Source organism: Ornithorhynchus anatinus, chromosome 10 (assembly GCF_004115215.2).
Source record: "Ornithorhynchus anatinus isolate Pmale09 chromosome 10, mOrnAna1.pri.v4, whole genome shotgun sequence".
In the NCBI taxonomy this organism is placed as follows: domain Eukaryota; kingdom Metazoa; phylum Chordata; class Mammalia; order Monotremata; family Ornithorhynchidae; genus Ornithorhynchus; species Ornithorhynchus anatinus.
The window spans coordinates 231,870-258,315 of record NC_041737.1 but is presented as its reverse complement, the minus strand read 5'-3'; the positions used below and the strand labels follow the sequence as shown (position 1 = coordinate 258,315).

General features: G+C 48.8%; 2 protein-coding genes across 6 annotated transcripts in view; one reads left to right on the top strand and one right to left on the bottom strand.

The window, feature by feature from the left end:
- The window catches only part of GTF2E2 (general transcription factor IIE subunit 2), a 40,052-nt gene extending 16,651 nt beyond the window's left edge, over window positions 1-23,401 (bottom strand). Inside the window, exons 1-3 of one of the 3 annotated variants that reach the window (XM_029073413.2) lie at window positions 23,210-23,401; window positions 20,774-20,940; window positions 958-1,049 (exon numbers count right to left, since the gene is read on the bottom strand). In XM_029073413.2, coding sequence (XP_028929246.1) covers window positions 958-1,049; window positions 20,774-20,936 — 255 coding nt within the window. In that variant the 5' untranslated portion in view covers window positions 20,937-20,940; window positions 23,210-23,401. Of the gene's footprint in view, window positions 1-957; window positions 1,050-20,773; window positions 20,941-23,017; window positions 23,177-23,209 lie in introns of those variants that run through there. The other 2 variants (XM_029073415.2, XM_029073412.2) reach the window with 2 other exon arrangements.
- On the top strand, window positions 4,167-13,952 carry SMIM18 (small integral membrane protein 18). Of its 3 annotated transcripts, none has more exons than XM_029073418.2 (4): window positions 4,174-4,267; window positions 11,749-11,805; window positions 12,665-12,768; window positions 12,954-13,952. In XM_029073418.2, the coding sequence occupies exon 4, from the start codon at window positions 12,979-12,981 to the stop codon at window positions 13,270-13,272; it is 294 nt and encodes a 97-aa protein (XP_028929251.1). In that variant the 5' UTR covers window positions 4,174-4,267; window positions 11,749-11,805; window positions 12,665-12,768; window positions 12,954-12,978; the 3' UTR covers window positions 13,273-13,952. The 3 variants fall into 3 exon arrangements, with proteins under 3 accessions (XP_028929249.1, XP_028929251.1, XP_028929250.1); XM_029073417.2 differs by having other exon boundaries at window positions 11,727-11,805; XM_029073416.2 differs by lacking the exon at window positions 11,749-11,805 and having other exon boundaries at window positions 4,167-4,267.
- Window positions 23,402-26,446: the final 3,045 nt, after the last annotated feature.

Here is a 26,446-nt window from a genome sequence, read left to right as displayed (position 1 = left end):
CTGGAACAAACAGGAAGGACCACAGGCAGGTTTGGAAGTGAACAGAGATGCCCTGAGGGGCTGAATATGCCAGGTGCCGGTGGGGAGAAGATGCTTACACTGTGATTTTCAGGCCACTCATTTCTTCTAGTGCTTCAAACGGAGGGAAAGGAGCCAGGGACTGTCCTGATTTCAGGGCAACTGGGGACTCTAAATCTTACTCACAGCAGCTGTGGGGAATAAGAGTAGGGATGCTTCAGGGACCCAGCTCCATGGGGGTGACAGCTCTTCACTGGCTTTGTGGGCAACGTGGGCAGCCATAGCTAGCCAGTCCTACCTGCCCCTTGAAGTCAGAAGGGGGTGGAAAGTCCTGGCCTAGATACCTACAGGCCTCTGGACTGTAAGCTCACTGTAGTGAGTCAACATGTCTACCAACTCCACTATAGCTTAGTTCAGAAAGTGCTCCATAAATACTACCGTTTGATTGGCAGTAAGCCAAGATGTTGGTTTTATCTGTTACCCTGGCCAGTAAGCTGCAGCAATCCGATCCGGTCTGGCCCTCTGGTATTTCTCATGCCCTCAATCTGGCTCCATACCCTGGCCTCCTACCAACCCCCATGGCTTGGTCAGCATGGCAGGTGCTCCAGGGACAAAGCATGGGCGGAGGTCCTCCGGAGCCACTGCCAGCCCCAGCAAGTGAGTCTCTGCTGCTGCCTGCTCTTCCGACCCCTGAGGTGACAGCATCTGCCTGCTGCCATTGCCAATCCCCCCAATCCCGCCACTTATATTTTTCCCTCCTTTTCGTTTTCCCTTTTCCTTTCTTCCTCATCCTCCTCTTCCCCTTAGTCCCATACTCACAAAGCCACGACCTCTCAATATTCCACCCTAAGTTTACCCCCAGCACTCGAAAGGAAAAGTCATTATATTTAGGATTATTAGTTTGGAAAAAATAAAGTAGAATGAAAAGCTCTTCGGTACCTTCATATAATTCACAATCTTAGCAAGAACTCCAAATTTGTATCCTGAGCCTCCTGAAAGAGCTTTCAAATTAAATGATCCATTGCTGTGATCTGGAGGGAAGAAAGAAAGGAAATAAATGATCAAATACAATTTTAGAGTAGCTCCTGTTTAATTTGAATCATTACTTCCCAAGCCATCAGAGAGCTATGAATTACAAGATTAGGGTAGTTCCCTTTCTGTACATGAGACATGTTTCTGAAATGGTAAAGGGCAAATTATCAACCCAAATCAACATATTAATAGATTTGCTTAAATCCTCCAAAATAAAGATCGGAAAACAGGACAATGGTAAAAACATCCTCATCATCTCCACCCATTTCACTTGCTAGAAAATAACTTCCAGATTTCTGTTCCACTTGTCAGTAGTCACTCCTGCTCAAATGCACTTTGGGGTGAATCAATGAAGGGTATTTACTATGTGGACTCACTCTACCTGATTCCAAGTGATTCCTTCCAGAAGACTCTATCTACATCATCAAGGATCAAAGACCCCTTTGGGCAGGGTCCCCATCAACCAACTCTCCTAAGCAGTCAGCACAGTGCTCTGCACGCAGGAAGTGCACAATAAATACTATTAATTTATTCTTCCCTAAATTTCCACTTCCCTCAGGTGTAAATTGGTTTAAAAGGCATCTCTCCTTCCTCCTGGCCAAAATAGGGCCAAGCCAGATGGCTGAACGTTCACCTGGATACTTGGTGAAGAATAACTAAGGGGAATGTAAGCTCCCTGTGAAGAGGGATGCCATCTACCAACTAGGTTGTATTGGACTGTGAACTCTGTTGCTCCCAAGTGCTTAGTACAGTGCTCCGCATACAGTAAATACTCAGTAAATAGAACTGATTGATCGATTGATTGACTAGAGGCAGAGGGATGGAAAGTGAGCCTGAAACTGGAAACAAAACCAGCTATTCCAGCTCCTAGAGGGGCCTGCAGAACCAGAGGAAAGGGGCAAAAGTGTGCTCTCCCCAACAGTCAGTCCAAACCCAGAATCATGGCCTGGAACCCATTTTCAACCACAGCGGAAATGCAGACCTGGGGCAGCAGGTGGGCCAATAGGCGGGGCAGGAAGCAGGGCCATAGCCAGGGCTTTTGGGGGCCAATTCTCAGTTGGGCAAGAGAATGCCTTGGACCGGCCACTGTTTTACAGCAAATCTAACCAGTGAACGACCTCATGTATCTCACTGTCAACTCTTTGCCCACATCTTCCCTCTGACCCAGAACTCCCTCTCCCTTGATATACGTCAGACCCCACTCTTCCCACCTTATTAAAATCACACCTCTTCCGGGACACCTTCCTCACTGACTCCTCTTTTCTCCTACTCCCTCTCTCTTCTGTGTCACCTGTGCACTTAGATCTGCATACTTTTAGCACTTGATATTCATCTCACACACAGTCCACGGAACTTATGTACATATCCACAATTTATTGATTGATATTAATGTCTCTCTCTCCTTCTAGACCGCAAACTCCTTGTGGGCAGGGAACAAGTCTACCAATCCTGTTGTACTGTACTCTCCCAAGCACTGTACTCTCCCAAGCACTTTGTGCAGTGCTGTGCATACAGAAAGCACTCAATAAATACCACTGATTGACAGAGGATCCATACCCTCAAGGAGCTTAAGATCTAGCAAGAGAGGCAGACACTGAAGTGATTTCGAGAGAGGAGGGAATGAGTGTTCCCCCGTTTAGACTGTGAGCCCGTTATTGGGCAGGATTTGTTTCTGTTGCCCAACTGTACATTCCAAGCACTTAGTACAGTGCTCTGCACATAGTAAGTGCTCAATAAATACGATTGAATGAATGAATGAATGAATGAGTGTTGAAGGGAACTTTTTCTTGTTTATATGGATTTTGAGATTTTTTTCAAAAGCCCAAACCATTGGTGGCTCTAGTTCAAAAGACAGAATCATAACAAATGATTGGTCTTTATTAAGGGTCTGTAATGATAATAATAATAACGGTATTTGCTATGCACTTACTATGTGCCAAGCACTACTCTAAGCACTGGGGTAGATACAGGTCATTCATTCATTCATTCATTCAATAGTATTTATTGAGCGCTTACTATGTGCAGAGTATATACAATTGGAATATACAATTCAGCAACAGGTTGTCTCATTTGGGCTCACAGTCTTCACCCCCATTTTCCAGATGAGGTAACTGAGCCACAGAGAAGTTACTTGGCTTGCCCAAAGTCACACAGCTGACAAGTGGCGGAGTCTGGATTAGAACCCAAGCCCGGGCTCTTTCGACCGAGTGACGCCGCTTCACTTGACTGTATTTTCTAAAGGGCGTCGTCAGGTGGAAGGCTGGGGCGGGGGGCCGTGTTATTGGGTTCTGTTGCCCAATTGTCCATTTCAAGCGTTTAGTATGGTGCTTTACACATAGTAAGCGCTCAATAAATACTACTGAATGAATGGGATTGTTCATCTAGCTTGACGGGTGAGGGTAAATGAGTGGCCAGACATCCATTTTTAGGAATGTATTTATGAATTAATTTTACATATAGACTGAGCTGCCCCTTTTCCCTCTGCTCCTTCTCTGCTCCCCTCCGCCCTCTGCTCCCTCCCCCTTCCCTCCTTCACCTCCCCTCAGCAAAGCCCCCTTTCCCTCTGCTCCTCCCCCTCTCCCTTCCCCTCCCTTCAGCACTGTGCTCATTTGTCTATATTTTTATTATCCTATTTTGTTAATGAGGTGTCCATCCCCCTGATTCTATTTATCGTAATTACGTTGTCTTGTTTTTGTCCTGTCTCCCCCGTTTAGACTGTGAGCCCATCATTGGCCCGGGACTGTCTCTGTCTGATAGCGAATTGTCCATTCCAAGCGCTTAGTACAGTGCTCTGCCATAGTGAGCGCTCAATGAATACAATGGAATGAATGAAACATTCATTTATATTAATCTGTAAGGTCCTCGTGGGCAGGGAATGCGTTTCGTTCTCTCTCTCTCACTCCTCCCCCCCACCTCCTGGTGGGCGGCGGGATGCGGGCAGCTTCTGTCGTCCGCCTGGAGGGGGCGCCGGGCGCCAAGAAGGGGCGGGGCGGGGCGGACGCCGAGGGAGGACGGCCTGCAGAGGGCGCGCTGCGGCCCGGGCGATGACGACACTGCGGCCCGGCCAATGGCGGCCCAGCTCCATCTAGCGGGGGGGGCGGGGGGGGGAAAAAGAGAGAGAGAGGGATGGCAGAGCGAGAGAGAGAGAGAGAGAGAGCGGCTGCAGCGCAAACCCAGCTGAGCCACGCCGGTGCAGCCTCCTCCTTGCAGCCCAGAGGTAAGCTTGCTTAAGATTCCTTCTTACCTTCCGAAACACTGGGTTGGGGACGGTGTTTCTCCTAGGGCATTGATTTCAGTAGCATTTACTGAGCGCTTACTATGTGCAGAGCACCATCCTAGGCGCCTTCTGCCCCCCAAACCCCCGAGAGATGGCTATCGTGGCGCGGTGATGTAGGATTTTCATTCCCCCCAACACCTTCGGCTGCCTGGGGGCGGCCTCCCAAGCCCAGCCCTCTCCTACCGTCCCCGCGTCGATGAAAAATTGATGATCGGGCCTTTTTTTTTTTTTTTTAGAGAACTCATCCTCCCCCTCCTCCCCCGGCTTCTGGGCAGTCAACGAAAATGCATTAGATGAGGGCTCATTGGCCAGTCATTTCATTTTCTGCAGCAGGAGATTTTATTTCAGCAGTCGTGGCCATCCTGACCAAGATTTGGGGTTTTTTTTAAAAAAGAAAAATCTAGACTGAAACGAGGGCGAACGCCTTCCTGTTCGGTATAAATCCCATCACCACCCAAAAGCAGTAAAAACCTCCGAGAGCTCTAGAAAGATTTCTTAACGACCTAAGTCAAATGACCGAGAAAATGAAAACCGTCGTTTTACATCATACTGACTGAAAAATGTAAAAAAAAAAAAAGTATTAAAGTGCTGTACAGTCTGATAGCCTAACGGATGACTTACGGATTTTAAGACTTAGCTAACACCCAATCGAAATGATCACCAGAGGTACCTTTTAATTTTTAAACCCAAAGAATGGGATATTGTTAAGTACTCCATTCCTTGTTCACATTAATTAAGCTTAACCGATACCACGTATTATTATTAAGTAAAACTCCTTCCTTTAGCACATTTTGAGGACGGTAACACCGACTCAAAGCATCTAGAAATTGGCAAGCTATAGTTCTCAAGCTGATCCTTGGCCCCAGTGCAAAATATTCTTGTGCTAAGTGATTTTAACAAAAAGGTGTGTCCAGGGCCCAATTACGGAATTGAGGTAAAGGGATACCTCAGCTTTTTTAGGGTCTGAGTCACTTTTATCGATCAGTATAAGCCTCAGTTTGCTCTGATATTTAAAACAATTAGAATCGGTAGGCAAAATTGCTTACTAATTTATTCAAGCCCGTAGGGTTACCTTCGGCAGATAGACAATCTTATTTATGTTTGTACATGAGGATAATAATAATAATTCCGGCATTTGTTAAGCACTTATTATATGCCAAGCACTGTACTAAGCACCAGGCTCTGAACGCAAGATAATCAGGTCCTACGTGGCCCTCACGATCTAAGTAGGAGGGAGAACAGGTATTGAATCCCCATTCTGCAGATGTGGGAACTGGGGCGCAGGGAGGTGAAGTGACTTGCCCAAGGTAATGCACAGCTGATAAGTGGTGGAGCTGAGATTAAAACCCAGGTCCTCTGACTCCCAGACCCATGCTCTTTCCACTAGGCCCTGCTGCTACATAGATGGCTGGCAGCTGCCCTTCGTGTTCAAGGATGAAAATATGCTCAAAAATCCTCCCTCAGATTCCACTTCTGCCTTGCCTCAGCTGGCAAGAGTGTGTTAACAGCTCCTGTAGCCATCTGCTTAATGAATAAGGCTCTCATTGGATTTTGACTCTTTGGAGGAAGATATTTTTCCCAACAGCAGCAATATCTGCAAGGCAGCCATGATAGATCTGATGACCCCCTGAGCCTACAGTAACTCTACACCTTGCTCCAGGTCACCAGTGGGTCTGTTACCCAGGAGGCGGGCACCTGACACTTGGAGGGTGGCAGCAGAAGGTCCCATCTCAGGACACCCTTTATCTTATTATTAATAATAATAATAATGGTATTTATTAAGCACTTATGATGTGCCAAGCACTGTTCTAAACGTTGAGGTAGTTACAAGGTGATCAGGTTGTCCCATGTGGGGCTCATAGTCTTAATCCCCATTTTCCAAATGAGGTCACTGAGGCCCAGAGAAGTGAAGTGACTTGCCCAAGGTCACATAGCAGACAAGTGGCAGAGCTGGGATTAGAACCTTCGTCCCCTGACTCCTAAGTCCATGCTCTTTCCATTAAGCCAAGCTGCTTCTCTTCAGATGAAAAAATTGCTCTTATATTCCAGGTTCTGGGTAGAGCCACTCTCCCAATTTTCCCAGCAGCATCTCAAGAGGAGACCTCTCGCCTCCTCGCAAAATCTATTCTGTCCACCTGCGTCTCTGACCCTACCCTCTCCCTTCTCCCCTCCCTGACCACCATCTTCAGCTGTTCATTTTCCAGTGGCTTCTTCCCCTCTTGTTTCAAACACGCTCATGTCTCCCCAGTCCTAAAAAAACCTTCCCTTGACCCTAAGGTTCCCTCCAGTTATCGCTCCTTCTCCTTCCTACCATGCCTTTCCAAATTCCTTGAGCAAGCTGTCCATACCTGCTTTCTCCACTTCCTCTCCTCTAATTCTTTCCTTGCTCCCCTTCATAATAATAATAATGATAATAATAGTAGTAGTAGTATTTGTTAAGCGCTTACTATGTGCCAAACACCGTACTAAGTGCTGGGGTAGATACAAGATAATCAGGTCCCACATGAAGCTCACAGTCATAGTAGGAGAGAGAGCAGGTATTGAATCCCCATTTTACAGATGAGGTGACAGAGGCACCAATAAGTTAAATGACTTGCCCAAAGTCACATAGCCAACAAATGGCAGAGCCGGGATTAGAACTCAGGTCCTCTGACTGCCAGGCCCACGCTGCTTCTCCAATCAGCTTTATGCCCCTTTCACTCCACAGAAACTGCCAAATCCAATGGCCTCTACTCCATCTTAATCCTCCTCAACCTATCCTCTGCCTTTGACATTGTGGACTGCCCCCTTCTCCTGGAAACACTATCCAACCTTGGCTTCACGGACACTGTTCTCTGCTTCTCTGCCAATCTCTCTGGCCGCTCATTCTCAGTCTCTTTGGTAAGCTCCTCCTCTGCCTCCGACCCCTTGACAGTGGGGGTCCTTCACGGCTCAGTTCTGGGTCCCTGATTATTCTCCAACTACACCCACTCCCTTGGAGAACTCATTTGCTCTCTTAGCTTCGACTACCATCTCTATGTGGGTGATTCTCCAATCAACCTCTCCACCTCTGACCTCTCTTCATCTCTGCAGCATAACATTTCCTCTTACCTTCAGGACATCTCTCTCTGGATGACCCACTGATACCTCAAGCTAAACATGTCCAAAATAAAACTCTTCATCTCCCCACCCAAACCCTGTTCTTCCTGTCTTTCCCATCACTGTAGACAACATCACTATCCACCCCGTGTCACAAGCCCTGGAATCCTGGCACTAGCTTCGACTCATATTTCTTAATCAATCCACATAAGTCAGTCTGTCACCAAGTCCTGTTAGTTTTATCTTTATAACATCGCTAAAACCCACCCTTTCCTCTGCATCCAAATTGCTTCTATGTCGAGCCAAGCACTTATCCTATCATGCCTTGATCACTGCATCAGCCTCCTCGCTGACCTCCCTGTCTCCTGTCTGTCCCCAATTCCAGTCCATACTTCACTCTGCTGTCTGGATGATTCTTCTAAAGAAAGCTCAGTCCACGTCTCTCCACTCCTGAAGAATTTCCACTGGTTGCCCAGCCACCTCGGAATCAAACTTCTCACCACCAGCTTTGAAGCACTAAATCAGCTGGCTCCCTCTTACCTTACCTCGGTCCACACATTCTGCTCCTCTAGCACCAGATTGCTCACTGTGGCCTAGATATTGTCTATTCATTCATACAATCGTATTTATTGAGCACTTAATGTGTGCAGAGCCCTGTACTAAGCACTTGGAAAGCAACTGGGCAACAAATAGAGACAATCCCTCTCACAACGGGCTCACAGTCTGTCTCACTGCTGATCCCTTTCCCATGTCCTCTCTCTGACCTGGAACTCCCACCCCCCTCCATATACAACAGACCACCACTCTCCCCATCTTTGAAGCCTTATTACTGTCACATCTCCTCCAAGAGTCGTTTCCTAATTAAACTTCTTTCCTCCTACTCCCTTTCGCTTCTGCGTCGCCCATGGGATTAGATCTGTACCATTTAAGCACTTGATAGTCACCCCACCCTCAGCCCTATAGCACTTAGATACATAGCCATAATGTCTTTTTATTAATGTCTGTTTCCCCCTCTAGTCCATAAACTCCTTGTGGGCAGGGACTAAATCTATAAACTCTGTTGTACTGTACACTCCTAATTGCTCACTCAGTCCAGTGCTCTGCATGCAGTAAGTGCTCAATAAATACCATTGATTGGTAGAAATGCCCCTACAAGATCAGAAGACTCTCTTCCCCTGACACTCGACAAGCTGCCCAAATTTGGGTCAGTCAGTCAATTTGTCAATGGTAGGCTAACTCTACTGTATTCTAACTCTGATCAGTAAATACCATTGATTGATTAAATACATCCACTGAATATTGGAATCCTAATTTGGTTTTGAAATGTCAGAATGGTAAATTCTGTCCCCCCAGGGCTAAACATCTTACCTTGCCAGAACTAAATCACCAGTTTTCAATGAGAGCTGCTTCTTCCACCTCTAAACTAACTGAGGGTCAAATCATTTTCTAAGTCTTAATGCTAACATTAGCCTGTACACTACCCTTTGTCATTTCCAATGTAACTCATTGGACTTTTCGCAACGATCCACTGGGATCGCTGGAGGGTGAGAAATTCTACCTCAATCGTTAAAATAACGGGCTGGGATTCCCAGCATATCATTTAGGTAATCTGGTCTTTGGAGAAAAGATTCCCCCATCCCTCCCGACCCCTACCCATCAAGCTGAAATCCCTATGATTTTCGTGAACAGGTAATCTAAAATTTAACATAGAAAAGAGTGAATCTGGAGGCTTACTCTTTAAGAATACCACGTGGAATCTCTGACATTATTTTTCTTTCTTCCTCAGACACAAAAATTGTACAGTTTGAGATTTTAGTGGAGGAGTCTTTCTTTAGGGAAGAAGAGGCACTCCAGAGCAAGGTCGGCCTTTTACATCCTCCGATCTGTTCAAAGAGGGCTCAAGGCTGGCAGAAGAGCAAATGCTCGACCCTTGGCACTGGGTGGAGATCACTAAGCACCTACTGCGTGCCATCCACCCTGATCACAGGTACAAGATACAGACATAGAAGACATTCGGATTGGACACATTCGGGTCCTCCAGGGGTTCCAAACCTAAGAGCTTATTTTATCCCCATTCTATGGAAGAGGACACTGAGACCCCAAAAAGTCACACAACACAAAGTCTAGGTGAGACTAAAACCCAGTCTCCTGACTCCCAGTCCCGAACTCTTTCCACTAAATCCGTAGGTCCATATATAGCTCGTAAATGGTCGCTGTCACCATCACTACAGGTTTTCCTTCTAAATGACACCTCTATGTGTGATTTTGCATAAATGAGATTTTCACTTCCTCACTTGAGGTGGCGACCATTTGTATTCCTGACTGTGAGTAGTTTGTATTTCTTTCTGAACCAGTAAGTCATTGTAGTAGCATTTATTGAGCACCCGCTGAGTGCAGTGCAGGACACAAGGTGTCCAGGAAGTACAGAATAACAAAGCGACCCTTGGCCACAGGAGCTTTCACTCAGATGGGGAAGACAAAAATACAAATAGGTACAACTGGAATAGTCAAATTAGAGTAACCATTTCAATCAACAGTAGTAATCAAGTGCTTACTGTGGGCACAGCCCTGGACTAAACTCTTGGAAGTGGAAAATACTATCCAGTAGTAATATTAATAATAATATTGGTATTTGCTAAGCGCTTACTATGTGCCGAGCACTGTTCTAAGCACTGGGGTAGAGCATGGGCTTGGGAGACAGAGATCCTGGGTTCTAATCCTGGATCTGCCACTTAACCACTGTGTGACTTTGAGCAAGTTACTTAACTTCTCTGTGCCTCATTTACCTCATCTGTAAAATGAGGATTAAGACTGTGAGCCCCACGTGGGACAACCTGATTACCTTGTATCTACCCTAGCGCTTAGAACAGTGCTTGCCACACAGTAAGCGCTCAACAAATACCATTATTGTTATTATTAAATAGAACCCTTCTCTTCATTAAAGCACACCCAGTGTGGTCACTGCTGTAGGATGCATGCTGTTTTTTACACCACTTTACATAAGTGTCCTTTTTTAACAACTGTTTTACACGTGAATACTGTCACAGACTTAAAATGATACATGGCATAGTTTACTCACTGCACTATGACCATTCAGAGTCCTAACAATACTCTAAAATACAAGCAAAGTCCAAGTTTTAAAAAATTCCCTGTTAGCCAATGAAGTAATGTTGCTACACGTGTTTATTCCTTACCTACCAATCAATCAGTGGTGTTTACTGAACACTTCTTGTGTGCAGAACACTCTACTACACAGCAAGAGTAGAAGCAGCATGTCATAGTATAGAAGCCGCATGGCGTAGTGGATAGGGCCTGGGAGTCAGAAGGTCACGGGTTCTAATCCCAGATCTGCCACTTGTCTGCTGTGTGACCTGTGTTACTTTACTTCTCTGTGCCTGTTACCTCATCTTTAAAATGAGGATTGAAACCGTGAGCCCCACGTGGGACAAGGACTTTTACCAACCCAACCTGCTTGTATCCACCCCCACGCTTAGTACGGTGCTTGGCACATAGTGCTCAACAAATACCACAATTATTATTATTGTCATTATTTTTAATAATAAAAGCTAGGAGGAAGTGCGTACAATTGAGCCCAATTCACAACCTCAACTGCAGTGACCTCTCAGTCTCCCTCTGGGCTTGTGGCCCAGCCAGGGGTCAGATGACCTGGACAGAGATCCAGAAGGGCAGCAATGGGCTCCATAGTGATGATCGAGGCCGCCTGCTCTTGACTCTCCTGCCTCCAACTCCTGTCCAAGGATCCTGAAAGCCTACCTGCCCCCCAAGCTCTTGTTGTATCTACACTTGTTTCACTTTCTGAATCCAGTGTTTGCCCATCTGCCTGCCTTCTTCCATTAGATGAAGTCCTTGTCTCTTGCTTAGTACACAGTGCTTAGTACAGTGCTCTGCACATAGTAAGCGCTCAATAAATACTATTGAATGAATGAATGAATGAATGATTCGACTGCACTTTCCCAAGCACTCGCAGTCCAGGGCTCCGCACACAGCAGGCTCTCAGTCATCACTGAATGAATTCATCATCAAGCAATCAGTGAGATAGAGGAAAGGAGGAACGAAAGGTGTATCCTGGCTCTCCTCCCACTCCACTCCACCTCGTATGCTTCATCCATCTCAAGCCTCGCCATCTTTCGTTCTCATCTCTCGGCTGATTTGTTGCTCCCGCCCTCCCTGTGCCTGGAACTCCCTTCACCTTCACATCTGGCAGATCATGACTCTCTCCTTCTTCAAAGCCTTTCTGAACTCACATCTCCAGGAGGCCTTTCCTGATTAATTTCTCATCTCCCCACCCCATCTCCCGCAGTGTCCTAAAATTGCCATTTCAGCACTTCCAGATAAACCACCGGAACAAGACACGTGTGCCTGGAGCTTCCAATCTGATGGTGAGGACTGGCAGAAAGCAAGCAGAGATGGAGCAGTAGCAGCGTTAGGAGGAAGAACAAAGCCAGAACAAAGAGGAGCGTACATGTGTCGGGATGAAACAGCCAAACACCTGGCGGGTGGCCGTGGGTGGGCCCATCGAGGGTGCGGGAGAAAACTGGAAAGAGAAGGCTTTCTAGAGGAGGAAGGGCTTTAGGACCTTAGAGGATGGGGAGGGCCATGGGAGCTAAGGGAGCGGCCAGATATATGCCTAACTGGATCTGGCAGGGAGGTGGCCAGTGCTGACAGGCAGAGGGGGATGGGGGTGGGGAGAGTCGCTGGACAAGGAGTCAGACAGCAGAGGGGCCCTAGGCCAAATCTCTCTGAAATTGATCAGTGAGGACCTGGAATTGGGGCGCTGGACAACTCCCTCAGACTGATGGGTCGGGGCCTGAACTCTGGGTAGCACAAGAGTGGATTTTCAGATTGACGGCCTAGTGGACATTTGGGCATCAGGCATGGGGGTGCTAGGAGGTGAAATTCAAGAATCAGAAAGCGATTCTGTGAGGGGCAAGTTCTCTAGGCTATTTTATGATGATAGGGGGTTTATGTGGGGTGAGCAGCGGGAAGCTCACTCTCCTTTCTCCCTCTCTCTTAGACTGAAAGTCCCGCATAGCCTGGTCCCCTCTGTGGGATGGGGACTGGCCCCAACCTGATCATCAACAGAGAACTCCACTGTGGCACTTAGCAAATAGTGCTTAATGAACGCTGCCATCATCATTATTATTACTACTAATACTCTTCTTTTGATAGAATCTAGTCGTTGTTTACTCTTTGCCACCCGATGCCTAACTCTGACTGTTTGCTATTCTTTTCTTTCAGGCCGTAAACTGTGAAGTGAACCTGGGTTGGTGTCCCCAGCCCTCAAGAGACGCTCCAAATTTCGACTGACACAGCTGAATTAGGATTTTGGCAGTTGCAACCAGGTAGCAGCCCAGCTTTAAACGTTCCTGGTTACAGACGCCCGGAAAATCAAGTGACCCGGGGACCAAAGGGGTCCCCGCATGCATCCACTATGGCAGGGCTGGGAGATTCTGATGGGTTGGTGGTGCGAGGGAGAAGCATCTACCCTGCTCCTTTCAGCTTCCCCTTTCCCATTTTTTCTCTCTAGATCCCTTGAAGCAATCGGAAGTGGAATGGAATCCCTGAGCGCTCACCACTGGAATGAGACTTTATCCTTCTACCAGTACTTTGGCTTTCAAGTGCAAAAGATTTACCCTTTCCATGACAATTGGAACACTGCATGCTTTGTCATTCTGCTCCTGTTTATATTGACAGTCGTGTCCCTAGTGGTGCTGGCTTTCCTATACGAGTTGCTTGACTGCTGCTGCTGCGTGAAAAACAAAACCGTCAAAGACTTGGAAGACGAGCCTGGCCCCCTCCGAACCATGATGGGCAGCATTCGGAAACGTGAAACCGAAGTGGTGTAGCCAAGCTCTAGTCCAGCGTTTCAGACTCTTCCTGACCTCACTTGACCTAGGCACGCCACGACTTCCCGAAGCTTACTTAAACTGGATGAAGGAACAGTGATTCCAAATTGTCGGAAGGTGAACTGGAATGTTTTGAATCAGCCAATAATGTGCAAGGAGAGGAGCTGGGGGCGGGGGAGGCTGAGAGGAGGCTGGGGAGTTCCATTCTTTTGCCTCTATATTATCCAGGGTGGAATTTGAAAATTATGAAGAGTTTACGGAACTGAAGTCTCAAAAACTGGATGAAGATTTTTGGGCCATAACGGTGAATAGCCAAGGACTGAAATACCTAAGACTAACTACTGCTATAGACTTTTGCACTTAACATACCCATATGGATTATAAAATGGAACTGCCCATCAGCAAGAGATGGTATCAATAGACTCATGAATCTTCAAAATAAAATAGCTTCCCCTTCTAATGCAAACTGAATAATCAGCCAGTATTCCCTATTTTTTAAGCAAGATGATGGTTTAAATTTTATTGTCTAAGCTTGGCAAAAACACTGTAATGGTCTTATGTTTTATTCAAAAATAAGTGCAAGACACCTTAGCAACTGTTATGATTTTTGAGATATGAAATAAGTTTTAGCAGCTTCCACGAGTAATTTTCCTGAGAGCATAAAATACTTAGCAAAGCGGCATTTATTCCAAACCTGCATTTCAAAAGTCAGTATGTCAGCCTGTATCATATCTGTCTTTATTTCCATAGCAGGGTTAATCCATTTCATTGGTACAGGCCACAGATCGGATCATTGCTGGTGGGAACAGTAGCGGGTGCCAGTAAGGTGCACTTTTCATTTGAGCTGGGGGCTTTTTCCAGCCGCCCAGGAGAGGGGCAGAAAAGTTGGTTCTCAATCAATGGTAGTTACTCAACGCTTACTATGTGCAGAGCACTGTACTAAGCACTTGAGAGAGTACAATTCCACAGCGTTAGCAGGCACGTTCCCTGCCCACAACCAGTTTACAGACTAGAGGGGGGTCTCGTGGTCGAGGAGCAGAGGGGGGGCTTGTAAACAGTTGTAGGATGAGAGACAGTTCTCATCACTCCCCACTAACCTTCCCCCTAATCACAGCAAGTGAACCTCCTCGGGGCTTTAAGGTGAAAAATGAAAAAACTGGTTTCCACCCTTAGATGTCCTTCTGGAGTTGAGATGCTGGCTTTCTAGACCCGTAAGTGACCATCTTTTAAAACCTATGCAAATCAGAGCTAAGACTTATTCTCACTCCCACCTGTGTACTCTTTCCCTGTGCTTACTAGAGAACTCTGCACACAACAAGCACTTAATTCTATTACTACTTCCAAAGATGAAAAGATTTCCCCTTTATTTTTTCTCTATAGGAACTAGATTCATCGTTGTTTCCCTTCTTTTTATGGCTTGTTTTGACAAATCAATCCATGCACACCCATCTGGGAATCAAATCATCTGTGGGTTTAGAAAAAACATCGAGATACCCCACATAGGTAAATCTGGATTGTACTGGGAGAAAACTGAAGACTCCCCAAAGAGAAGACTTAATCTGGTAAAGACTGCAGGTTACCCTGCCAGCCCCTGTATGATTCCACCAAGCTTGCTCATCCATTCTTCACTAGAACGCTTGACGACACTGGAAAACCCCTGGTCCAAAAAAGGATACTAGGTAGGGTGTTGTATAGAATCTTTTATTGAATTTCAAAAGAACAACAGGGAAGGTGTAGGGACTTTGGCAGCTCCCTGCTCTGAGTTCAGTGAGCACAGCTGAAGTAGTTGTGCCACAATTGTATTGTTTTGAGGATAAAAATAACAGTTTAAAAATACCACTGTAGCCATCAGAAGAGAAAACTTTGCAATTAGTAACTACTTCAAATTAGCAAGTGATGTTGAAAAAGAAAAGGTGTTTTCTTTCTTTGACCTCATCATTACTACCTAATAATATTAAGATACTGGTTAAGTGTGTCACTATGTGCCAAGCAATGCATTAAGCACTGGGATAGACAGAATATAAGCAGATGCCTCTCTCGGAAAACTCAAATTCTACTCTCACTTTACCTTTCCTCACATATATTCCACTTTTTTTGGAATTTGAAGAAACCCACGAGAACCTTGGAGGTTCCCCTTCTTACCCCCTGGCCCCGCTCCCCGGGCAGGAGAAAAGAGAGGAATGAGGAAGAGGGGCACGGGAGGAAGCATGAGAGGACAAGCATGAGAGGACACACCTACCGATGTTGCCAACCTAGGAAGATATGAAGGAGGTCACCAACAAGTTCCGCCTCTGCACGCGGCCACCCACCACCCTCCTCCCTTTACCATTGGGACTGGGATGTCTGTGGGCTGCTTCCTCCACATACATCTAAATGTGCTCTTGGTCGAAACCCTCGCTCACCCCATGGGAGCGGGTAGGAGGAGCATGGCGGAGAGATGGGGAGTCGGCTCAGACTGCCGCACCAGTCCGAGTCTTCGAAATGTGAATCGAGAACTCGCTATGAGTCTTTTCGATCAATGGTATTTATTGAGCCCTTACTTGTGTGCAGCGCCCTGTACTAAACGCTTGGGAGAGTACAGCGCAATCAAGTTGGTAGACGTGGTCCCTGTCCACAAAGAGCTTACAGTCTATATGGGAAGACAGACACTAAAATCAATTAGAGATAGGGGAGGTGGCATGGTATAACAATATGTCCTCAAGTGCTGTGGGGCGGATAGCAAATGCTTGGAAGGCACAGATCCAAGTACACAGGCAACACAGTAGGGAGAGGGAGTAGGGAAAATGAAGGTTTCGTTGGGGAAGGCCTCTTGGAGGAGATGTGATTTTAAAAAGGCTTTGAGGATGAGGACAGCGGTGATCTGTCATATTTGAAGGGGGAAGGAGTTCAGGTCAGAAGGAGGACATGAGCAAGGGATCGGTGATGAAAACGACACAATCGAGGTACAGTGAGTAAGTTGGTGTTAGAGGAGCAAAGGGTGCAGGCTGGGTTGGAGTAGAAGATCAGCAAAAATAGAAGGGGTGAGCTGACTGAGTAGCTTAAAACCAATGGCAAGGAGTTTCTGTTGGACGCAGACGCGGATAGGTGACCACTGGAAGTTTTTGAGTAGGGAGACGCGGACTGAACGGTTTCTTAGAAATATAATCCGGGCAGCAAAGTGAATTATGGACTGGAATGGGGAGACACAGGATAGAGGGAGATAAGTGAGCAGGCTGATGCTATGGTCAAGGCAGGATAGGATAAGCACTAAGTGTTTCTATCCCACCTTGATTACTGTATCAACCTCCTTGCTGACCTCGCTACTTCCCGTCTCCCCCCAACTCCAGTCCATACTTCACTCTGCTGCCTGCATTATTCTTCTACAAAAACGCTCAGGCCATGTTTCCCCACTCCTCAAGAACCTCCAGTGGTCGCCCATCCACCTCGGCATCAAACAAAAACTCCTACCATCGGCTTTTAAAGCACTCAATCACCTTATCCCTTCCTACCTCAGCTCGCTACTCTCCTACCGCGACCTCTGGCCCACATTCTGCCTCTGAGCTGGAACTCCCTCCTTCTTCATATCTGACAATGACCCTCCCCATCTTCAAAGCCTCACTGAAGGTCCGGCTCCTGCAAGAGGCCTTCCCTAAGCCCCCCGATCCTCTTCTCCCACCTCCTTCTGCGCCACCTTGACTTGCTCCCTTTATTCATCCCCCCCACCCAAGCCCCAGAGCACTTATGTACATATCTGTAATTTTATTCTTTTACAATAATAATTGGGGTATTTTTTAAGCGATTACTAGGTGGCAGGCATGGTATTAAGCGCTGGGGTGGATACAAATTGTGTTGGACACAATTCCTGTCCCACATGGGGCTCACAGTCTCAACCCTCATTTTACAGATGAGGTAACTGAAGCACAGAGAAGTGAAGTGACTTGCCCAAAGCCACAGGAGACAAGCTGGCACAACTGGGAGTAGAACCCATGACTTTCTGACTCCCAGGCTCGTGCTCTATCCACTACGCTGTGTTATATTAACATCTGTCTCCCCATCTAGATGGTAAGCTCCCTGTGGGCCCAAAATGTGTCTGTTATGCTCTCCCAAGTACTTAGTACAGTGCTCTGCACACACCAAGTGCTCAGTAAATACGACTGACTGACTGGCCAGTTGGCTGACCAGTCTTGCTTCAAAATGGATTGTTACGAATTACAGGAGGTTTCCGAGACCCACTAAAAAAGGCAGCCTCCACGTTTGGCCTGCTTCACAAACCCAGGCCTGTCCCGCAATGCCTGGACCCATAAGAGAGGCAAACGAGTAAGCCTGAGCCCACCCAAACCAAACCCCAAGATTTGGCTAAGAGGTTTCAGATACCTCACTGTGGGCTCTCTCTTCCTCACCGTAAATGGCAGCTGATCCTTAGGCCTCGAGACTTTACAGGCCGGTGGTTGGCCCAGGGCCACTGGCACCCTCTGTTGCCCCCACCTGGCGTGGTAATAATAATGTTGGTATTTGTTAAGTGCTTACTATGTGCCAAACACTGGGGTAGATACAAGGTGATCAGGTTGTCCCACGTGGGGCTCAGTCTTAATCCCCATTTTACAGATGGGGTAACTGAGGCACAGAGAAGTGAAGTGACTTGCCCATGGTCACACAGCTGACAAGTGACGGAGTCGGGATTAAAACCCACGCCCTCTGACTCCCAAGCCCGGGCTCCTTCCACTGAGCCACGTTGCTTCTCCCACCGGGGCAGTGGATGCAACAAAGCCCACACAAGAATTTTATAAACCAAACCAACGGGCAGCCAAAGCTTCTCGGCACCGAGCCAGAGACCGGCGGCAGGCGGCTGCCCAGAGGGCCTCCAGTGCCCAATTCAGCTGGCTATTAGGGACTGACCCTGGGGCTCCGGGGCTCAAGTTGGCTGGCTATTTGGGATAGACGCTGGGGCTCCGAGGTCCAAGCCAGCCAGCTATTCAAGATTGACCCTGCGGTTCCAGGCCCCAAGTTAAATTAAGTAAAGGTGCCTCGACAGAGCTCTAGGGGAACCCTAGAGCTGCCCCTTTACTGTGGGATCCTGTGCTTTCTCCGTCAGTGTGGAAATCTCAAGGAAGCCGAAGCCAGAGTCCTGTACCCAGCCAAAGGCACCGAGGATCCATCTGCAGAACCGAACACTCACTGCGTGGGGAATTCTCCAATGTCCGGTAAGACTGGGCCTCTCCTAACACCGGTGACACTCAAAGCACGCTAAAAGCAGCTCCTCAATACCACAGTTAGAACATCCTCCAGTCAAAGGGATGACAGTCAAGCACGCTGATTTATTTTTTCCAGTTTTCAAAAAAGATCCACTTGCATAACGGAAATTAATTTATCTTTATCCTGACACTCTGCTCCTCCAAAACAATGCGGGTGGGGAGAAACCACAGATAAACAAAGTCTGTGAGAAATGTTAATTTCCCACTGAAATCCATCAAGCAACGGTACCGACTGAGCAACCATTGAGTGCTAAGTGCCATACTAAGTGCTCGGGAAAGTACACCACCAACAAAAACGCAAAGTCTCTGTGACCTGGGAGCACAGAAACAACTTAGACCAGGAAGGCAGGAGGAATAATGAGGATCAGGCCAGGAACAGTACGAATGCTTCAGGACAGAGCAGCTCAGAAAGTTACTCAATGTGCAGACTAAACAAAAATAAAATTCCACACAGAACAAGAGCGGAGAGGAGGAATAAAATGCCCATAAGCCAGGGAACGGAGTGTCCGTTAGGGTGAGGCGACAGGGAAGGATTTTGGGGGGAGGGAGGATGGACTTTAGAGGGGGGCTTTGAAGACAGAGCTGTGATCTGGCAGATCTAGCTGGGGGGGCTGGCAGAACAGCAGAGAGCAAAGAGGGCCGACATGGAAGACCGGCTGGCAGACGGGGTCAGAAGTCACTGCCTGGCCTGGGGGCAGTGGGTGGGCTTCGGGGAGCAGAGAGGCTGGGGCCCAGCGACACCACAGGAAGAGAGAGAATTTGAGCAGTGGTTGAGGCGGCGGTAGCACCGGAGCGGGGAGAGGCCAGCATGTGGTAGACCGGTGAGGAGGCAGGTGCAGGAGGGAAAAAAGTGATATGAAAACAGCTTGGACCAAGGAGGAGACCATTTAGGATGGGGAGGGAAGGAGAGCTATAGGAAATGTCAGGGAGGAAGAATTTGGAAAATTTAGCCATCAACTGAAGGTGAGGGCTGAAAGACAAAAAAATTCGGGTTTCTGGGATATGGAAGATGGTGGTGTTTGAGATGGGAAAGCGAGGCTGGCGTCAAGAGGGGAGATGAGAAGCTCAACGTGGGACACATCGAGTCTGAGGTATCAGAGGGCATCCGCGGAGAAATGTCCCAGAAGCGAGAGAAAATGAAGGATCGTAGAATGGGGAAGCGGGGCTGGAGAGTCGCCTGTGAGGAGACGGTAGTTTAAGCAGGGGGAACCGAAGAGTTCCCCGAGACAGTGAGGGCAGAGCAAAAGGAGTAGGGGACCCGCAAGAGAGCCTGGTGGAACACCCAGCTGGGTGGGCAACGAGAGGTAGAAGAACTGGCCAGTGGGAGTGACACAGATTGAAGTAAAACCAAGGTCCGAAAGGATTTCAAGGAGGAGAGCAGAAAATGGTCGCCCCACAATGTCCAGGGCGGTAGAGTGGTCAAGGAGGATGAAGACGGAGGGGGAGTCCGAGCTTTGGCTCTGACGAGGCACTGATGTCCATGGAGAGGGCAATCTCAACCCAGTGACAGGTTCGAAAACCTGACTGTAGTGAGCACGGAAGAGAGCCGGTCGAGAGGTGAAGGCAGCAGATGTGGACAAACCACTGCAGCCGTTTGGTCAGGAAGGGTGCGGGAAGATAAAGTGAATGCAGGAGGAAGTTATGGGAGTGACCCAGCATAGCGGGTCGACTCAACAGCGTTAGAGGGTAGAGGGAAGGAGGAGTCGCTGGAGAGTGAGAGGTGGAAGATGGTGGTCAGGGAGGGGAGGCGAGTAGAAGCCGGTGTTTTTCACGGATGACAGGAGATAGGTCAGAGGCCCAGGAACTAGAGTTAGATTTACGGAGAGCAGACGGGAACCCTTAAGAAACAGTTGGAAAGGAGGTGGAAGGGGAAGCAGAGTGGGGAGGAGCTAGAGACCCTGCCAATTAATTTAATTTACAAAATGGGGGCCTGTAAACCTTCCTAAGCAGACATGCCCAAAATGAACAGAAATGTTTTTCACAAACGTTATTAAAATGGTGTGCTCACAAGCCCGCGAAGTCGCCATTTTGACAAGGATCATCAGCACCCTCTCAAACTATGCACGGGAAGAGTCTGAAGCGAGTGACAAGGAAAAGAAACCAAATGAGGAGACGACCAAGGGCATAGCCAACATCCGCCTGGTATACTGCAGCGCACTGTAAGCCCTGGTGTTAAGCTCCAGAGGGTCCTGGATCCCTTCCAACTCGCTACTCTCACATTTCTTGAAAAATACAAATTAGGAAGTTCCAAAATCTGCCATTTCACTGACCCGAGTTCTGCTTGGAGCCTGACGCGCCCGCCTGCTCGAGCTTTGCTTTCTTCTTCTTGGCCGAAGACGGCTCCGAAGACGGGGCGGGACGCTTTTCAACAGCAGGAGTGGAGAGGGCTCGCTTTTTGAAAAGCTCCCGCTCTCTTAACAAGCTTGGATCCATAGTTCTGTCAAAATAAACAACAAAAAGGAGGAAAAACAGCTGACAAATCTTATGTTTTAACATTCATTTTATGATGTTTGGGAACTGAAAGTGATGGAGGACTTTTGCAGAGTAATGGTCCCTTGCATTTTGAAGATAATACTAATGATGATGATGATTGTGACATTTGTTAAGCGCTTACTAGGTGCCAAGCACTGGGGTGGATACAAAGTAATCTGGCCAGACACAGTCCCTGTCCCATGTGGGGCTGACAGTCTAAAAGGGAGGGAGAACCGTATTTAATCTCCATTTTACAGTTGAGGAAATTGAGGCATAGAGAATTTATATGACTTGCCCAAGGTCTCCCAGCAGGCAAGTGGAGGAGTCTGGATGAGAACCCACTAGGCAATGCTGCTTCTCAAAGTAACTTTTATGATATTAAATGGGGATCACTCAGTAGTACTTACTGAGCCTCTACTGTGTAAATGGCACTTTAAAAGGGCTTGGGAGAGCGGGACAGAGTTTGAATGAAGAGCATTGCTATGGGGAAACTGTCTTTAGTTTTGACTTAGCATTGTTCTCTGGTCACCAATCACCTGGAAGTGATAAGAACTTCAGGATGCCCTCTCCATCAAGATTTGTTAATCTACTGCCTTGGCTATTGATGTTTCTCCTTTGAAGACTCTCAATGACTGTGGCTTATTACCTAATAATAATTGTGGTATTTGTTAAATGCTTACTCTGTGCCAATCATTGTGCTTGATGTTCAGGATCATCAGGTCAGATAGAGTCCCTATCCCACATGGGGCTCACAGTCTAAATGGGAAAGGTAAGAGTTTATTTCTCTTTTCTCAGTTCTGCAATCCCCCACCTAGACTGTGAGGCTCTTGTGGGCCAGGCATGGTTTCTGAATATCCACAGTAATTGTTATACTTCTTATGCACTTACTATGTGCTTACCAAGTGCTGGGCTGGATACAGATCTTCAGCCAATCGTATTTATCGAGTGCTTACCGTGTGCACAGCACTGTACTAAGCGCTTGGGAGAATACAATGTAAAGGAACTGGCAGTCATGATCCCTGCGCACAAGGCGCTTCCAGTCTAGATGACCAGAACAGAAACAGTCCCTATCCTACACAGGGCTCACAGTCTATGGGGAAGGGAGAACAGGTACTGAATCTTCATTTTATGGATGAGGAAACTGAGGCACAGAGACATGCTCATGGTCATAAAGCAGGCAAAGGTCACAGTTAGGATTAGAACTCGGGTCGCCTGTGTTCTTTCCACTAGGCCATTTATTATTATTGGATTTGTTAAACGCTTCGTATGCGCCAAGCACTGTTCTAAGCACTGGTGTGGATCCAAGATAACCAGGTCAGAAACAGACACTGTCCCACTTGGAGCTCCCAGACTAATCTGGAACTCCCTTCCCCTTCATACTTACCAGACCATAACTCCCCCATCTTCAGGACTGTCTCTGAAATCTCACCTCAACCGGGGGGCCTTCCCCGATTAATTCTGTGTTCTCCCTAGGTCACGTTCCCACCGACACCACCTCGTCATTCCTCAACCACCTTAGCAATCGCTATGTCCCATTGCACTCTGACCCTACTATGGGCCACTTCCTCCAACTTGGAAATTTTTACATCATCTACCTCTGTAACTGGATTGAAAATTCCTTCTAGGCAGGGATCATATTCACTAACCCCAGCGGCCTCTCCCAAGTACTAAACAGCAGACCCTATTAATGGCATCTATTTGACTTTTAGCCTCGGAGGCGGCGCTTCTTAAATTCCACGCTGTGGGTGGAAAAGTTGCGGCCTGGACCAGGAGTCCCTCCTGTTGTCCATTATTACATTCTTTACGTAACGACGGATGGGGCCGGACCCCACCGAAGCGGTCGATTGACTGACCGTGAGCAGGGCGAACCGCTGGAAGTTCGCGCGGGGCTGGAAGTGAGGAAAGCCAGGACCGAGTCCCAGTTCGGCCACTGGCCTGCTGTGCGACCTAGGGCGTGCCACTCGACCTCTCTGGGCTCTCTCCCTCCTTCCTATACGGGGAGCTCCGTGTGGGCCGGAGACTGTCCGACCCCATCACCTTACCCTCGTCGCTGCTGATGCCAAGCGTGGGTGAGCAGTGTTGTGCGCGGGGTCTGGGATCCGGGGTCCTGCCTGCGAGGATCACACTCGTCCGGGGGAGCCTCGGGTGATCTGGGGGCACTCACCGGTTTGCGGAGCAGATTGTTTATCATTATTAAGAATCACGCATCATCGCGGTATTTGTTAAGCGCTTACCCTGTGCCAGGCACCGTCCTAAGCGCGGCGGTGGGTACAAGAATCACGAATCATCGCGGTGTATCTGTTGGGCGCTTACTCTGTGCCAGGCACCGTACTAAGCGCTGCGGTGAGTATCCCGAATCATCGCGATATCTGTTAACCGTTTGGCGCGGCGGTGGCAGGCACCGTCCTAAGCGCGGCGGTGGGTACCAGGTAATCGGGTCGGACCCAGCCCCCGTCCCACCCTGGGCTCGATCTCTTAATTCCCATTTTGCAGACGAGGGAACCGAGGCCCAAAGAGGTAAAGGGCCTTTCCCCCAGTCAGCCGGCAGACAAGGGTCCCTCTGGCCCCCGCCCCCTCCCCCTCCCCCCCCGGGCTCCCAACTGCCCGCTCCGCCCCGGAGGAGCCAGGCCCCCACCCCCGTCCCGTCCCGTCCCGTCCCGTCCCGGTGCTCCCCCGGCCGGTCGCTGGGGTGACCGCGGGGGGAGAGGGAAGACTCACGGCGGGCCGGGGTCGGGGCTGGGGCCGGGCCTGGGGCGGCGGGGGCCGGGTCCCGCCCTGTCGGCGTGGGCCTCCCTGCTCCGGGGACACTTCCCGGCAGCCCCCGCAGCCGCCCCCTCCCCCTCCCCCGCCCTTTGACGTCATTGCGTCGCCCGACCCGGGGGCGGTGCCACCGGGGGCGCGCGCGCGCGCACGCGCCGTCTGGTGCCCGCCTTCTCCCTCCCCACCTGCCTCTGCCTCGCGCTTCCCCTGCTGCTTTCCCTCCCTCCCTTTCCTTTCCCTCTGTCCTCTCCCCTTCCTCTCCCTGACGCCCCTTCTCCATCTTTCCCTCCCTCTCCCTTCTCCCTCTCGCCCTTCCTTTCCCTCACACCCCTTCTCCATCTTTCCCTCCCTTTCCCTTTTCCCTCTCGCCTTGCCCCTTCCTCTCCCTCACCCCCCTTCTCCATCTTTCCCTCCCTTTCCCTTCTCCCTCTCTCCCTTCCTTTCCCTCACACCCCTTCTCCATCTTTCCCTCCCTTTCCCTTTTCCCTCTCGCCTTGCCCCTTCCTCTCCCTCACACCCCTTCTCCATCTTTCCCTCCCTTTCCCTTCTCCCTCTCGCCTTGCCCCTTCCTCTCCCTCACACCCCTTCTCCATCTTTCCCTCCCTCTCCCTTTTCCCTCTCTCCTCTTCCCTTCCTCTCCTTCACTCTCCTCCCTCCTTCCTCTCCCTCACACCCCTTCTCCATCTTTCCCTCCCTCTCCCTTTTCCCTCTCACCTTGCCCCTTCCTCTCCCTCACCCCCCTTCTGCATCTTTCCCTCCCTCTCCCTTTTCCCTCTCGCCTTGCCCCTTCCTCTCCCTCACACCCCTTCTCCATCTTTCCCTCCCTCTCCCTTTTCCCTCTCTCCTCCTCCCTTCCTCTCCTTCACGCTCCTTCTCCCTCCTTCCCCTCTCTCCCCTTCCCTCTCCACCTTTCCCTCCCTCTCCCTTTTCCCTCTCTCCTTCCCCCTTCCTCTCCCTCACACCCCTTCTCCATCTTTCCCTCCCTCTCCCTTTTCCCTCCCTCTCTCCTTGCCCCTTCCTCTCCCTCACACCCCTTCTCCATCTTTCCCTCCTTCTCTCTTTTCCCTCTCTCCTCCCCCTTCCTCTCCCTCACACTCCTTCTCCCTCCTTCCCCTCTCTTCCCTTCCCTCTCCCTCTTTCCCTCCCTTCCTCTCTCCCTCTGTCTCCCCTCCCCCATGTCTCCTATTGGCAGAGAGCACTGGAAAGGGGGCTGTTAGCACATGCTTTTCTTCTTCTTTGCCATCGAAGGGGCTGTGAAAACCTGCACCGCTCACCACTCCCTCAGTGGCAAAGGAGAAGAGAAGCATAAGCTAGAACATCCCTCCCCTGGATTTCCAAGAGGCCCCTCATCAGGCCCGCTCGGCCCTTAGGTGCTTAGGACAGAGTACGGACTGCACCATAGCCCTGAGGCCTGGGAAGCAGGGTGGCCTCCTGGAAAGAGCGTGGGGCCAAGAGTCAGGAGACCTTCCTATTCCTACTCCTCTACACCCTAAGCTTGTCGTGAGCAGGGAATATGTGTTAAATTGTTGTAGTATTACTCTCCCAAGTGCTAAGTACAGTGCTGTGCACACAGTAAGCGCTCCATAAATACGGTCGACTGACTTCAATTCTTGCCTGCCGTGTGACCTTGGACAAGTCACCTAACTTGTCTATGCCTCGGATTTCTCATCCGTAAAACAGAGACTCGGTATCCATTCTCCCTCTTAGGCTGTGAGTCCCCTGTGGGGCAGGGACTGCGTCCTACCCCATGATCTTGGATTCATTCATTCATTCATTCATCCAATCGTATTTATTGAGCCCTTACTGTACTGTACTAAGTGCTTGAGAGAATACCATGCAACAGTAAACATTCCCTGCCCATAATGAGCTTACAGTCTAGAAGTGGAGATAGATGTTAATGTAAATAAATAAATTACAGTGTACATAAGTGCTGTGGGCCCGGGATGGGGGATGAACACAGAGAGAAAGTCAGGGTGACGCAGAAGGGAGTGGGAAAAGAAGAAAGGGGAACTTATTCAGGGAAGGCCTCTTGAAGGAGATGTGCCTTCAATAAGGCTTCGAAGGGGGGAAGGTAATGGTCAGATTTGAGGAGGGAGGGCTTTCCAGGCCAGAGGCAGGACATGGGTGAGGGGGCGGCGGGGAGATAGACGAGATCGAAGCACACTGGATCTACCCCCAGTGCTTACCACACAGTAAGTGCCTAACAAATACCACGAATATCAATATTATTATCATTCTTTTTATTATGATTATTAGGAAATCTGCCCAAATAAGGGAAATCATCGCCATTAATTGGACTGCCCAGAAGGTGGTGCTGGGTGCCTACGAGGGTTCAGCTTCAAAATTAGCCTCGGGGAAAATGAGAAGGAAGGTGCGAGAGAATAGTTGTGGTTCCTATCGCAGGCGGGTGCCACTGTTCGAGCTTAGGCCAACATTCAGGCTTCTCAAATACAACATCTTCCGTGTTGGCTTTTCTAAAAAGTCACAAGCAGAATATGCCTAAATAGAATATTCCTAATGAGAAAATGCTATCACTGACAACACGGTTAAGTACTGCCTTCTCCACAGAGCAGAAAACAGCTCTGATACTACCATCATCAATAGTATTTATTGAGTGCTTACTATCAAGAGCTTGGGAGAGTACCATACAAGTGAGTTGGCAGACACGTTCCCTGCCCACAGTGAGCCACTCCTAGATTGTAAAGTCCTTG

Coding starts and splice junctions, on each gene's coding strand:
- SMIM18 (XM_029073416.2), top strand. CDS start 12,979: ATGGAATCCCTGAGCGCTCACCACTGGAATGAGACTTTATCCTTCTAC.